This window comes from Borostomias antarcticus, assembly GCF_949987555.1.
Source record: "Borostomias antarcticus genome assembly, chromosome: 9".
Classification (NCBI taxonomy): domain Eukaryota; kingdom Metazoa; phylum Chordata; class Actinopteri; order Stomiiformes; family Stomiidae; genus Borostomias; species Borostomias antarcticus.
The window spans coordinates 23,406,712-23,423,462 of NC_140242.1; the positions used below are offsets into that span (position 1 = coordinate 23,406,712).

Genomic DNA, 16,751 nt, shown 5'->3' on the forward strand with positions numbered 1-16,751 from the left:
CCAACATTAAAGTCAAGGTGAAAACACAAATACCAAAATATTCTCTACCACTGAAAATAGAATCACACACGTTCCGTTTATATCTAAAAACTATAAGCTCACAAACATATTTGTAACTAAATTGGCCCTGATTTAGAGAGCTACAGTGCTGTAGAAACAGAGGGCACTCACGTTATCTCAGCATATGTCGCTAAGCATTTACCCTTAAAAGCTCATAAGAGATAACGATGAGTCTTTTAACACGTTAGCTACGGTTAATGTTTATAGACCAGCATGTGTCTTAGAAGAGGAACTGGACAGCTCATTATTTACTGCTAATAACTCTTGTTTTAGTAGGCTTAGCCATGACCTTATAAACAACTTGCTGTATAAACAAAGCCATGGAAATCAGTAGTAATCAATTTTCATTAGGAGCTCTCAGGAATACAGACATACTAATGAGGTACAGTATATCCTCTGAGTCTGTCCAGCGTGAGAAATAGTATTGGCATAACAGTAAAGGTATGTAACAGTATGGTGCTAGCATCAGTAACAGACAGTCTAGTTTAGTCTGGTTCTCAGCCGTAACAGACAAAGAAAAGGGCAGACTGCAGCGCATCATCCACTCCGCTGAGAGGGTGATCGGCTGTAGACTCCCATCCCTACAGAACCTGAACACCTCAAGGACCCTAAAACGGGTCAATAAGATTGTGGCTGATCCCTCCCATCCCAGTCACGGTCTCTTTGACCCACTCCCCTCTGGCAGGAGACTGCGGGCCATTGGAACCAGGTCCTCACGCCACAAAAACAACTTCTGTCCCATCAGACTCATTAACAAGGCTAACAAGGCTCACCACACTCCATTCTGTATATAGTATGTATATTGCATTTGTGCCTCCCCTTTTGTTCTTTTTTCTTTTTTATATATCATAATTTGCACATTCCACTGTATTTTGTCTGCGCTGTTTTTGTATTTTGTATTTGCACTGTTTTTGTACTGTTTTGCATTGTTATGTCTTTGCACAGTCCTGTTAATATATGTGAACCATATACATGGCTAATAAACAGATCTTGAATCTTGAAATCTAGTGTAAAATATAGTTTATACAGCTAGATGTGTCAATTCAACAAAATTACATTGTTAGATTCATGAAAGTCTTTAACAAGAGAGCAAATAGTGCATTATAGATGAAAAGTAACAAGCTGCATCAGATTTGAGGTAATTTGATACAGTCATTAACATACACAATATGACAACATCTGATGTAGCGGGTGGAATATGATCATTATGTTCATATTGCCCAGGGACCGTTTCTGGTGAAAGTTGCTAATGTGTTACTTCTTCTGTAATTGGATTTCACTTTCATTGCAGAGCACTAATGAATGCTCAGTGACATTACCATTCTAACAAGGCCCCTCTGGTAAGTGAGATATACTGTACAGCATCTTATTGAGAGCGGCATTGCAGCCTCAGCATACAGTCCAGAACCCAACCTGAACATCAGCACGCATGGCAGTCACCTGGAGAAAGGTTGTCTGTCTCCACTCTATACCATAACCTTTGAGATCTACGTAGATAAGTCTGGATCTCTCATAACATGAGCAGAAGAACTAAGATAAAGTGCATTTAATGCTAGCTCTGACACCCAGCTCTGATAGTCTTGAACCCAGTACTCCTAGTTTGCAGGGAGAGGTGTGAACCCTGTTCACATTTAATCAGACTCCTTGAAGGGCAAGCCTATCATCATGGAGCACAGATGGTGGCAGACAGTATTACCTTGTTGGAGATCCTCAGAGGTTATTCTGGACACAATCAGCTCTGTGCTAAAAGAGAATGAAGCAGGAAAGCAAAAATCTGTAAAGGCTTCTTTTTTCACTTCAAATGTTGCTGTTTTTCTATTTTCTAGTACCTGTACTGTATTAGTTAGTTATTATTCCATGTCTAATTTGACTTTGTGTGTTCTCACTCTACTTGAGCAATATTGCTCTCCAAAAAGATGTTACCTTGAAAGGGAGAATTAGGTATCTGTTTTCTCACAGTTTGGCAGGGAATTTTGTGGTGTCCATGTGATATTGAATTTACTAGTGACCTCACAATGTGGCATCCCTGCCAATTTTTTTCCCCCTGATCAGCAAATGCATTTTATTTATCTTGGTATCACAGCATGGTCATGGCGGTGGCTGACAATAACCATTAAATACTGTACAGTATGTCAACAGGGACACAGCAAACATGCGGAAAAGTTGGAGGTGGCAAAAGTATAGAAACTACATTAATTAAAATGCGTTGTACCCCACTTCCGGGTGGTCATTGAGTGTATCTATAGTGCCAGTGACTTTTTGGGCTAAAGCACAGGCTAGCTAAAATTATGTCTGGCTGTAAAAGGCTGTTCTGACGACAACGACGGCCATTTTTTGGCAAGACTGCAGAGGCAGCAAATGTTAGCACTAGCTAACATTAGCTAGCTATCTTAACTTAGCTAGTTAATACTCCAGTCAGCAAAAGCACGACACTAACGTAGCTGTCTTAAACATTAGTAGCCTAGCCAATCAACTTCGCTTTCCCAGTGCGCTCTCAGCTAGGGCTGTCACGGTTACGGCAATATTGCACGACCGCGGTACTGTGAAACCGCGGTAACTAAAGTTTTTTCATTTTGTTATTATGTTTCATGAGGCTTTTCTCATTAGGCCTGTCAAATAAATATCAGGTATGGACTTGCTTTTTGCTTTTCCTCACTAAGCCTACCCTAAACAAACACACCACTCCGACATGCCGTATCTTCAGCATTACTGTAATTCAACTTAATTCAGAGTTGAGACAGATATTCGAAATTTGTTAATCAATTTACAAAGCATTTATTTCCATTTGTAAATCAATTTCCGAAGCATGTATTTGCACACGAAAGAAGGCCAGATGTCCGAAAAGGTTTTGTGCCAATAAAATACTTATGACATTTCTTTGAGTGCGGTCCCCGTCGATCTATATCCTGATTGTAATTCTCGGGACTACGCACCAGTCTGAGCGCAACGGCATATCATACTATTCGAAGCATGTTTTTACAATTAGGCCTAACACTTGTCAGTAGGCTGTGTAGATGAGTGACAAAATAAATGGGGCACGCATATTGTTTTTTTGCCCAATAAACCGCAATTTCGCTTCCAATCCATGCTGAGGTATTTATGATTCAGTGCGTAATAATTCTGAACAGATTTAGGTTCATAACGTCTTTCAGAAGTCTGATTGTTAATTCCTTTTGTCAATTACGTTTTTTTATCACCAGTGAATCAAAGGTTAGCCTACTATTTGAAATGTAAGGGTTTTTGCATGCCTACTGTATCCTATGGCACCGGCAGGTAGGCCTACTACACTTTGTGAGTCCATTGCGAGAGGAAGGCTAGCCTATATGTAAGAACATCTAGCACGTAGCGTAGTTCTGTCATCCAAACAACTCGGAATGAATGAGCTACTTATAAACAGCCAATTTAGAAAGAAAATGTTGGGTTTTAATCAGGCTCGGGCCCATAAATGTGGTAAATGGGATGGCCGGGCCGGGCTCAGCCAGAACGTGCACAGGCTCGGATAGGGTCGGGCCTGCTTTTTTCGTTTGATAAAAATGTATTTAAATGAATAACAGGTAGGCTACAGTACACACACTATAAAAAATCTAATTTATAAAGCACAGGGGGGAAGAAAAAAAAAGTGCAATAATACTGCATACCGCGGTTGAAAGCCACCCTTTTGTACCGCTGGGGAAATTTCTTCACCACGACAGCCCTACTCTCAAGGTTCAAGTTTATTTGTCTCCCTACAGAGAAATTCTTAATAGAGGTAGAGGCAGTGCTGCATTACAAAAAACAAGAATAGCATACAAGACATGAAATGTGACACGAGTACAGTGCATAGTTCCCTGTTACACTATATACATAAAGTGACCCAAGTGCATAGTTCATCACATTAATTTAGTCACATTAGTTCAGCGCCTCCTATTCTGTCCATCCTCAGATAAGCGCTTGTTCAATAGATCAATCGAAACGGGAATTAATGAAAACTTATACTTGTTCAACCTACATAAAGGAACCCTATACCTCTGACCAGACTTCAGAAACTCATACTAAGAGTTCAACACGTGGGCTGGGTCTGACAGAATCTTCTTCAATCAAAGCTTTATTTTATTTTCTTCTTTGCCTGCTGAATTGTGGACTCTTCAAAGATTCTTTGGGGTGATAGGGGGATGGACATTCCCATGATCTTTCCAGCTGTTTTAACTAAACTCATGATCTGAGATTTGTATTTAACAGTCAGCAGCTGTGAGCTTGGCGCTGTTTACAGTAGCTATATACCACTCGTTGGTGGAGACAGCCTAATCGCATTAAAATTATAAAGTGATGTCATTTTATATCCAAAAGCTCAAAGGTTAACTTCACTGTGACATCATAATGTTTTCCTTGCCAAAGGTTCAAAGGTCAAATTCAAATGTGACATCATAATGTTTTGCTTACCCCGGTAGCTGAGGAAACGATCTAATAATCACATTAATTAAATAATGTTCAATAAATAAAAAACATCCTTTCAATGATAAAACAAAAGTTTATTCATCTAATGTTCAATGTTTGGTTCATAGAACAGCAACCCAAATCACATCATGATCACTAGACAGGGAGCAGTTTTACATACATGGACCTTTTGGTTGCTACTGTATACACATAGTCTAGTAAGGAACCACTGTTATGAGTTTCTGTGAATTTTACATGCTGTTGAAAGGGGCCACTCGCCCCGAGGTAGCAAGGGTAGAGGTCAGGAGGGGGTGTACGGTAGGGCTTGACCATGGCCTGGAGGTAGGAGGGAGCTGTTCCTTTCATTGTCCTGTAGGCTTGCATCAGTTTTTTAAACTGGTCGTAGTCTGAGTTGACGTCATCACTGTGTCGTCAATGGTGATGGCCAGGTCACGGTGCGGGTAGCCCTTCCCCGGGAGGAACAGCAGCTCAGTCTGTTCCAGGTTGAGCTTGAGGTGGTGTGTCGCCACACACTCCAAGATGTGAGACAAGCACGCAGCTTTGCGTGTCTCCTCTTGTGTGTTAGAAGGTGTAAATTACAATTGGGTGTCACCAACATAGAAGTGATAGAAGAAGCCATGCGAGCGACAGAACCCAGAGAAGTAGTGTAGAGGGAAAAAAGATGACCCAGGACAGACTTCTGGAACCCCCGTAGTCAGACTATGTGGTTCCGACATCAATGCTCTCGATGTCATCTGGTAGGATGCAAACAGGGAATGTGCAGAGCCAGTGACGTCTTTGTCCTTGAGGATGGAGAGGAGGATCTGGTGGTCTACTGTGTCAAATGCTGCTGACAGGTCTTGGAATATCAGGACAGAGGAGAAAGATTTTGCTCTTGCGGCATGGAGTGACTCTGTCACTGCAAGAAGGGCGGTCTCTGTCGAGTGGCCAAACCTTGAACCTGGAGTGGTGGGGGTCCCGTCCTCACTGGAAATTATTCACTGTCTGGAATAATACACGTCAATACACAACTTCCATTTTGCCAATACATACACTTCATATGTTTTCCATGAAATTCCTTCAAAGTCTTCACTACATATATTTTATGAGTCTGGACAGACAACTGCAACTTCACTTGTTGGCAGAGGCATTCAACCACAAGGCGATATTTCTAGCTATTCATGTAGTTAGGTTTGATTAAGATACGCCGTCGTGAACATTTGATACCTTCGATGTGAACCTCATAACAATGAACGATGGTTACGTATTGTAACCCTAGTTCTATGAGTGGAGCGGAGCCCCACAGGGCAAGCTCCTACTGTATTGGCTTGGGAAACTTAGCCAGCTACAATTGACTGAAGAAAAAAAAAGCATACACACACCTGTGCCCAACCAGGTCCGGTGCATCACTGTATAAGCGGGCTTCGCCTGCACAACTTCTCCTAACGGCAACTTTCAGCGAGCAGACAGCGAGTTCAGCAAAGCCTGCGCCCTGTGGGGCTCCACTCCACGCATAGAACTAGGGTTACAATACGTATAACCATCGTTCTATTTCGTGGAGCTCCGCCCCACAGGGCTAGCTCCTATTGGCATAAGCAGAGCTACACGACCGCACCATACACTCTTGCTGGACCCAATAACAAAACTGGCCAGCCAGGACACAAGCCAGTACTCCAAGGTGAAACCATACCAAAAGTTGGCCCACAACAAGCACTGGCCCCTCCCTGCCACACTTGGTCTATCACAGCCGAGGGTAAGGAGAGGTACGTGAAGGGAGAACCGGACTGGAAGCTGTTACATCATAACACATAGCCCATCCTAGCCTCTCCCAAGGACAGGAGAGGACCGTCACTCACCAGACGGTCCCGCCCTGGAACATCATGTCTAACGCTGACTCCCGCTGGCGAGACAGATAACATGGATAAAAGATAATGGACAAAAGGAGACTGTGACGACAAAGTCGCCGCTGCACAAATGTCCTCTAAAGACACACCATTGAACGGGGCAACCGACATGGCTATGCCCCCTGTAGAGTGAGCCCGAACAGCCCCAGGGAGAGGGCGACCCGCAGTCTCATAAGACTTGGAGATGCCCACACAAATCCACTGGGAGAGATGCTGTTTATACAAGGTGAACTCACCTTCCCTGGGCCGGGGCAAACCAACAACTGGGGGTAGTTCCGAGCTGCTGTCTGCTGAACATAACAAGCCAGTGCACGCACAGGACACAACAAGTATAAGCAAGCCTCATCCTTGCTAGCATGAAGCGGAGGATAGAAGGCTCTCAGCTCCAAATCCTGTGCATTGATTGCACCCCGCACCACTTCCGGAACGAAAGATGGAACCGTGCGCAAAACAGCTTCACTCCCATCACCCGTGATGAGAGAAACTGTCAGCACTCTCAAATCACTGACCCACTTGCCCAATGTCAATGCAAGGTCTTGATAGAGAGCCACCTGAGAGAGACCTGCTCCATTGGTTCAAACGATGCCTTACATAGCGCATTCAGAACCAAGAGCAAATCCCAAGGCGGCGCCGTAGCTTTACACACTGGGTAAAGACAGCGCACGCCGGTCAGAAAACGCTTAATCATGGGATGCCCAAAAACCATGGAAACGGACATGGAAATAGCGCATGCATTTGATAGTGGATGCTTTGACTCATCTTTGATTTATCCTACCTTACAAAAATAAGCGGATAGTCACTTGAATGGTGATGCACCATCCCAGCTGATATTAGCTAGCTATCCAAAGCGTGCATTCGGTGCTGTATCACGGTCATTCAATCCTGCCTGGTACTGCACACGACCATGGCCGGAGTGCTCTGTTCAGCAGGACACATGCTTCTGTTTTCCCTGTCGGAAATATTTCAAAGACGGTGATGTTGCTTTCACCTCGCGCTGTTTTAACAACTGGAAAGCAGCACTCGAGCGTGACAGGGGGCTACAGAAGCATGCATCCAGCCAAAGTCATGTGCAGGCTGCAGCCGCCTGGTCTGAACACAAATCCAGAGAAGCAACAGGGGAAACCTTTGACTGCATGCTGGTAGGCAAAACACAGCTTGAAAAGAGCCGATATTATGTCAAGAGTGTTGGTGGTGTAGTTAGGTTTCTGTGTGTGAATGAGTTAGGGCTCTGTGGAACAACAGAACAATTAAAGTGTGACCACACCGATGATGGTGATGGCATTTCAGCGGGTCTTTTTTTGAAACTTTTTGAATATACCTTAGAGAAGGATGACAAGCTAGCTGATATTGCTAAGGGTATACCTAAAAATGCCAGGTACACATCTAAGGTTATTCAAAACGAGGTATTTAAAACACTGGCAAACATGGTTCTCGGAGAGGTCAGGAAAAAGTGTGCAAACGCTGACTCAGCAGGGTTTTGCATAAAAATTGATGGTACTAGGGACAGATGTAATATTGAGAATTTGTCCATAATGATTCGGTTCATATGTGATTCCATGCCAGAGGAGCATCTGATTGGGTTGGTTGACTTAAATCAACTTGATGCTGTCTGATGATGTCGACTGAAATATTGAGAATATTTCTAATGCTGGCTACAGTGCTGACAACATAGTTGTGTTATGATGGAGCATCAGTAATGAGTGGAATACGAGGTGGTGTGCAAGCACTGCTTCAAAAGAAGCTTGCTAGATATATTCCATATTGAATTGAAACCTTTATTGCCCCAGAGGGGAATTTGTTAAGCACACATCAAGCATACAGAAAACATTAAAATGTACGCCCATCACCAACACCACAATGTCACCAACCACCATCATCGTCATCACCATCCTCACCAACATCATTGCATCAACATCATCATCACTGCAACAGGCATCAACAGCTGTTCAACAATTTAATGCTTCTCGGCACAAAAGAAGTGCTGGCTCGTTTTGTCCTTGTTTTGGGCATTCTAAACCTCCAATCCTTGTTTTGGGCATTCTAAATATCCACTGTTATAACCACCAGTTACACTTAGTGGTTGTGCATGCCATTCAGGGTGAACCATGTGCCAAAAGGTTTTTCGACCTCTCTAGTTCCCTGTATAATTTATTCCGTCACCACTATGTGTCACAATGGTATGATGCTCCTTGTCTCAAAAGACTGCTTGAAATTCGCTGGACAAGCCATTATGATGTGACAAAGTGCATTGTTGAGAATGAAGACCATCTTCTCACTATCCTGTCAGAGATATCAGAGGATGATGATGCCACAGTTGAGGCATCAGGCCTGTTAATTCAAATTAATATACTGTAAATCATTTCTTTCAGATTGGCACATGTCTAGTGTGGGTGCGTGGTGTCTTGAAACCAGCTAATGCAATTCTACAGTCTCAGTTTGTTGATATGTGCACTGCTTGTGAGGTTGTAGGTGCATCACTGGAGTCCTTAAAAAACATCCGCAAATATGAGTGGACAGATCAGGCTGCTGCTGAGGATGATTCACTTCCCACAAAGAGAAGGAGAACGTTGAGTAAACACCTTGGGGAAAGTGTTGTGCTCTCAACTGTGGGTCATACAGATTCTCGATGATCCCGCCATCACCCCCAGTCCGTCTCTGAAAAGATCCCTGCTCAACATCCTTGACAGGGCCATTTCAGAAATGGAAAACAGATTTTCCAAGAAGAATGTAGACCTAATGACAGCCATATCCAGTCTCGTACCCAAATCCTGTGCATTTTGAGAGGATTCCACCTTATTGCGCCCTCTGCATGTGCTTGCTGCTGGCACTGCGGCAGATGATGTGAGTCTGAAAAATGAAATTCTTGTTGCCAAACCAATGTTGGTCAAAAAATGTCCAAATGAAACAGACCTGTCAACTGTGTGTAAACACCTGCAGGAGTATAAGGAAGCTTTTCCTGTGTTGCATAAATTGTATGTAACAGCCTTGGTAATTGGTGTCTTCAGTCTCATGTGAGAGTTCCTTCTCTACATTGTCACAAGTCCTAACCCCCTATCATCGCACAGAAATGTGATAATTTTGGCCCATGAGAAATCAATAACTAATAACTTAGACATGGATGAATTTGTTAGAATCTTTGCCAAGGGTAACAGGAGACTGATGTTGTAGATAAAAACAGACTGGTGTGATAGATAATAGGAGATTTAAGTGATAGATAAAAATGAGACTGATGTGATAACTATAAAGGAGACTGATGTGATAAATAAAATAGAGACTGATGTGATGCATAAAAACAGGAGACTGATGTGATACATAAAAAGGAGACTGATGTTATAAAAAAACACAAAAAAACAACAAGAGACTGATGTTATTTTATTTTTTTAAGAAAAATTGGAGGCTGATGTGATAAAAAAAAGTATTATTATTATTATTATTATTACATTTTCTTTTATGATTATAATTAGTAGTAGTAGTCGTTTTATGTTTTATTATTAGTTGTATATGTATTATTATTATTATTATTACTATATTTTTATTATTAGTTTTATATTTTTCAGCGTTGCAGCCACTTCTATACATGACATAATAATTAATTTTATTTATAAAGCCCTTTTCATGTGAAACAATCGCAGTGGTAACTGCTTTATCAAGTGTTGTCTGTGTGTGTCCATTCGTAGCATGAGAATTAGACCAATCAGGAATAACCTATGCAAATCAAGAGTAGCCTCTTGCTGCAACGACACATATCTGTGCCGGGGCTTAATTGTTTAAGATAAGAGATGATTGCTCATAAGCCTTACCCCACCTGGGTGTGATTTTGATCATTTTTTTAGGCTTCTAGTCCGCAAGGCTAACAACGGTCAATATTACTCTGTAATTTACCAGTAGAATGCGCAATTGTCCAGTCTGAATCGAGTATTTCAGAGAGCCGTATAATAAAACTGGAATAAATAGCTAATATATCAGGTAGTAAAGCTAATGTGTGCAGACCAAGCGTGGCCTAGTTGGCTTGAAGTAACAATTTGCAAATGTACAGGTAATCCATAGCGGGAAGCAGACAAACAGTAGAATTAGTTAGCTAACTCTGTGCAGCGCCCCCTGGTGGGTAGGTGGTAAAGTGCATGGTCGGACCGTTGACCCGTCCACTGTCCACCGGTTTATGTCGACTCACCCATTTGCCTCTTTTAGGATAGATTTGTAAGTGGATAGTTCGATATCTTTTGAAAGATATATTTTGGTTTTACACCAATGCTGTTCATCTGTGTCAGAGAACTCATGTTATGCATAGTGGACATGAAATGACCCATCTTTTCTTTGCCCTCCCTCCAGAGTTCTTCCTGGAGCTGCTGGAGAACACTGAGAGGTCCCTGAACGAGATGTTTGTGAAGACCTACGGCAAGCCTTACATGCAGAACTCAGAGGTATTCCAGAACCTGTTTTCCGAGCTGAAGCGCTACTACACGGGAGGAAACGTTAACTTGGAGGAGATGCTCAATGACTTCTGGTCACGCCTGCTGGAGCGTATGTTCACTCTGCTCAACTCCCAGTATGTGATCACAGAGGACTACCTGGAGTGTATCAGTAAGTACACGGACCAGCTCAAGCCTTTTGGAGACGTGCCCAGGAAGCTCAAGGCCCAGGTTACCCGGGCCTTCATCGCAGCACGCACCTTCGTCCAGGGCCTCTCCGTTGGCCGAGAGGTAGCCAACCGAGTAGCCAAGGTAATACTGTAACACTTGTAACTAGATTTAAATAACACAGGCTGGAGATTCCCGGCCACACCAGCACAGAGACAGGAGGAAACAGTATATGTATAAAAAATATAAGTATTTTATTTATTCCAATTATCTAAAACCATGAGCAATCCGAAATGTTAAAAAACAACATCCAATGATAAAACCTGAGGGGCCAATGGCACACGTGCAAATATTCAGTTCACTCCCATGGGCTGTCCAGTCCTTCTACGGTTCCGGGCCAGGGCCTCCAACCCACGGTTCCGGGCCAGGGCCTCCAACCCACCCACCAGACATAAGCGCCAGGGGGTGCCGCCTGTTCTCCCAGGATCCGGCGCTGGGATTTCAGCCCACTGGCGCTGCGCTGCTGGAGGGGAAGGGGAGAATCAGTGCCTGTTCCACGTTGAACACCGGCAAGTTCAAAGTGCTATAATGCCCATAGGTTGAAGTGATAACTTTCCTTAAATATAAAAAAAGCATGCTCATCAACAATATTCGCGTCCACTGCTGCTCTGCTGTCTCGCAGAGACCCTCTTGATGCGGTGGATCACTCGACGTACAGAATAGCGGGAATCAATACACACACTAGAATACTCGGGGATGATTTCATACATACACCCTGTGATAAGGGAAAGGTAAGGCTACTTTCCTTCGATAAGAGGATAGCTTCACCAACCCGAGGGGGAGAACAGATCCCCAACGTGCAGAGGAGTTTAGCTGGTGTGAGGAGCGGGAGACGGGGCGCTCGGGGGGTCAGGGGTCAGCGTGGTGAGGCAGCAGCAGTCAAAGACGTGTGAGCAGAGAGGGTTCAGGTAGGCATCTCGAGTACTTTTATGGGGAGTGGAGTCAGCCATTGGCGAATGATTGCGCTGATTGTGAACAGATGCAGCTGCGTTGTTTGTGTCATGTGTATTTGTTTTAACAGGTTGTGACAGGTAAATAGTTTGTGGAGACACACAGGTCCATCACTCCCATAGCGCACAGCATACATTACAACATACCATAAGCACTTTGAAATCGCCCAATTTGTAAAAACACTGCAACCATTTAACACCACACATAATTTCAGCATGTTTACAATCACTGCACTGTTAAAACATAATAACATGTATTCCGGCACTTGCTGCTTGGATCAAAATATATCACTCTATGACAATACCTCACACTTTTATGTGATTATAGGCTAATAGAGTTGAGTAAATAAGCCAAATGACTGCCAGATGGTGCTAGATTTAGTAAGGAATATCAGTGTAATCGTGTCAAATAGAAAGAGGACAAATCTGTGTATATCATTACAAAATAGTTCTGATATTTGTTGAAGCACTATGGGCACCTAAATACTAAATACTGTACATCTGCTATCACTCCAGATTAGCCCATCAAATCAATTTATCTGCTAGTTCTGATACTGTACCTGTTGGAGCAATCAGTACAGTAGTTGGCCATTTAGTCCATTATATGCCCGTCTCACTCCCAAGAACATAGCAGACGTGTTTGTCTTTGGCAAGTCCCATCTGAATAATAGCTTAGTTTGGCCAGGCCTCCTATTCTTTGCAAGCCAACTTGCTACTACTATTGGATGGACAATAGAATGCATTCATTTTGGGAAAAGCTGAGCAACAGCAAAATAATTCTAGAGTAGGCTGGCACGGTCTGTCCGGGACCCCTGCGGATACCCATGCCAAACATGAATGCTGTCAGGCTGACAGTGTTTGAGGAAAGTCCAGACAGAGAGACAGACAAAGAGGCAGGCAGGTCGAGGTTACGTAATTTAGGTGTTAGATGTCTTAGATTTGTTAGATTAGAGTTAGGGTGTTTTCAAACCTATTTTTCGTTCCGATTCAAGGGGAATTGGAACAAAATTTATACAATGTTGCAACTGTCCTTAGTTCCAGTTTGTGTTCACACGGCAGAATACCCAATCGAGACAGATCAGTTTTGAACACGCCTCCAACACGCTTCGCTTGCAGACAGCCTTCTGATTGGTCAGAATAGAGGGGCTTGCGGGATGCTCTTGCAAAATAGTCTGGATCGAATCTGATTGGTGCCGAGAGAATCTCTCGGCCCGAATCTGATTAATTTGTGTCGCCAGTCTCGCCATTCATTGGGCAGTGTGACAACGAATGACAAGATTTATTGCCAAAACCTACATCCGTTGAGTCAGACTAGATTAGACCTGGGCAGTTTCTTTTGAAACATAACTATATCCAGCTTCGTCTTGGAGCCGGAGGTTTTTCTGTTTTGATGTCTGGCTGACGTTCACTTTTCTTCTGGTCGATCACAGAGAGCATCATGTTTGCCCTGTAGACTGTTCTATAGGAGCTCATACAGTACTGCACTGGGCGCTAGAGAATCAAGGCTGGTCGTTCAGGTGCCGTGTAATAAGTACTGGTGAGACCTTGGATTGTTCAGGAGAGAGACTAAGGTACTGCAAGACTCGCTGGCCTCAAGCTATAGAGTGAGAAACAGAATATATTTGCTGTGGATGTTTGTATCTCTATATCACAATATTGGTTCACTCTGTATACAGCAGACATTAATCACGCTGTAACCTTAGTATTCTATTTGATGTGATGTAATCGTAATGCAGCCGCCGTGCTATATCGTATTGCCCTGGGAGTATGTGTGGCTTCGATCGTGTGCAAAAGAAGATTAAAGGAAAAGACAGAGTTTTAGGCTGGGAATTAGCTTCAATAAACAACTGTCTTCTTCTTCTTCTTCGTTACAGTACATGGCAACACTAATGCAGCTCTTTAGTCCCTGGTCAGTTCTGTGAGGCTACACACTTTGATGGGGTCCAATTCATCAGAACGGTGATTATCATTATCGGAACTGATTATCGAATTACAACTGTTATCACATGTGAACCACTTTTGTCATTTGGTCTTTTTTGGAAAGAAATGTAGTAAAACAACAACAACAGCAACAAACAAACAAACAAACAGGTGTATAAGATGCTGCATAAGATAGGGAATTAGCTTCACTAAACAACTGTCTTCTTCTTCTTCTTCGTTACAGTACAAGGCAACACTAATGCAGCTCTTTAGTCCCTGGTCAGTTCTGTGAGCCTACACACTTTGATGGGGTCCAATTCACCAGAACGGTGATTATCATTATCAGAAATGATTATCGCATTACAAATGTTATCACATGTGAACCACATATGTCATTTGGTCTTTTTTGGAAAGAAATGTAGTAAAACAACAACAACGACAACAACAGCAACAAACAAACAAACAGGTGTATAAGATGCTGCATAAGATACCTCAGCCCTGAGCTTTCAAGCAGGTCAGGATGTCCCACATGGTGAACCCTGTGAACTGCTGTCTGGTGCCACGCTGGCATGAGTGCCCACTGATTCAGTCACTGGCAAAACCCTGTTTATGACGGAGTGCGGAGGATGAGTTGTTAGTATCCACTTAGTGACACACATCCCGGCTTCCCTGGCAGCCAGCGTGTCCCTGCCTCACCTCTGGTATTTCACTGGGACCCGAGACTCAGGTCACGCGGCGGTGGCCACGGCCCTTTCATCTGCAGGGTTTAAACTCATCAAGAGGGATTGGGTGTTAGCATAATGGAATAAGACACCCCAGAGAAGGTGACTAGGCCCCAGCATGTGACATCCGTGTCTATCATTGCCGGGGTGTTCCGTGTATTACAGTAGCTGGCAGTGTTGGGCAGTAACACGTTACAGTAATAATATTACTTTCCCAAGTAACGAGGGGTGTAGCGAGTTACTAATCAAATTTTTACAGTACAGTTACTTACCTCCCAGAAAGCTCGCTACTGCGTTACTTTTGTCGTAGACCTACTCTGTTTATTTATTTTCGTTTTACAAAGGGTGAAATAAAGTTTTGATTTAGGATGTGAAGAACGTTCCGCACATGTTACGTCACCATTACCAAGCAGCTGCGTAGCTAACTTTGAAAATGACAACGATAACATTCCGTGGCTGGAAATATGCACATATTTTGATTTTGTGGAGCTAAAAGATGACAACAAGAATGTCGTCGTCAGACAACATACAGACAATCAAACTGATTCAGAAGAACATGAGGAGGAGGAAGATGAAGTTCACTGACGTAGCAACCGCCATGTAGACTGAAGGTGGTGGTGAGTTTTTTCTCCCGCCTCTGGGTGCATTAAGTAACTGAGCGCTCACGCTTTAGAATGCTCACTGTGAGCGCTGAGCGAATTTTCAAAACACTTAACGTTCTGCTCATTCTGACAACTGTCATATGTCAAAAACATTTGCAGAAAATGGCTATGCAAAAAGCAGTAGTAGGTGCGTTATTCAATGTTTTGACATTTCTGATGTGAGCAGTGAAATAAGCGGTGAAGTAGTAGTACGTTGGGTCTTTATTAAGCAGAATTTAATGTAGGCCTACTTTAGCCTAGTCGTTGCTGTAGGCCTACAGTTTTGATTTGTTTGCTGCTGTCTTCCATGTTCTCATTTTCAGCTACTATGTTCTCACTTTCTGCTACTAAGTTATTTAAGAGGTTGTTGAAAAGATAGAAAGCATAGGCCTTTAACAGGTCCAAAGCTCCATATTAAGGAGGAGGGTAAACAGCATTGCTTATTCAATTGAATTGTATTTAGGCCTAATTGGTGCTGTAGGCCCTCAGTTTTGATGTGTATGATTGTATTATGATCTCACTTTCAGCTTTAAGTTATTTAAAAGGTTGTTGAAAGATAGAAAGGATATATAACATGTCCAAAGGTCCATATTAAGCAGGAGGGCAAATAGCATTGCCTATTCAATTGAATTGTATGTAGGCCCTCAGTTTTCAGCTTTAAATAAATAAGAGAAGGTGTTTAAAAGGTTGTCTCGTCATCTGAGATTCACACGGGGGTGTACTGGGAAAGTAATATATTGCATAAGTAACTAATTACTTTTGGCTGGGAGTAATAAGTGATAAGTGATTACTTTTAAAAAGGGTAATGAGTAATAACTAATATATTACATTTTTTGAGTAACGAGCCCAACACTGGTAGCCGGCGTAGTACATGACAGTTCTTCACAGCTAATGAGACCCAACACTGGAGCCAAAGACCCGCGTACATCTGAGCATCTCTTCACAGACAGAACCCAGACATATACCCACCAGAGGAGGCTCGTCCATTGAGGTAGAGGAGGACAGTCCTCCTCAGTTTTTGGAGAGAAGAGAGGGATTAAAATATACATATATTAATTTATGTATTTATAATTATTATTTAATATTATCTCAGTTTTGTTCATACATCAGGTTTTCCCAATGGATAAAAACCCATTATTGAAATTCTAAAGCTCCAACAGTGACATCTATAACATGCAGCTGGAAGACCCATAGATCTATGGAAGAGAGGAATTCCTCCCTTGGACGTGTCCCTTAGGGGTCTATCAATGTAATGCAATTTTTTCATGCTAATTTGTGATTGGCCAAAATGCTGAAAAATTACCGCAAGGGAGGACAGTACTCTGAACAGGATTTAATGATTGACATTTTGTTAGTCCAATCACATTCCAGATTTACCACAGTGAAGGCCAATTGAGTCGGCGTTGATGTCTGTGTTTCTCTTCCCTGTGCCTGCCATTGGAGACTTTTTGTGTGTTCGTAGCTCCATAATATAATACATCCGATAGTATTATGGGACATATTA

At 42.7% G+C, this 16,751-nt stretch overlaps 1 protein-coding gene across 1 annotated transcript in view; it reads left to right on the forward strand.

Moving 5' to 3' along the window:
• LOC311313078 (glypican-6-like) overlaps positions 1-16,751 on the forward strand; it is a gene marked incomplete at both ends in the record, with an annotated part of 114,305 nt that overhangs the window by 52,432 nt on the left and 45,122 nt on the right. Inside the window, one exon of the mRNA XM_084443114.1 lies at positions 10,707-11,098. Within this exon, the coding sequence (XP_084299240.1) occupies positions 10,707-11,098 (392 nt within the window). The remainder of the gene's footprint in view (positions 1-10,706; positions 11,099-16,751) is intronic.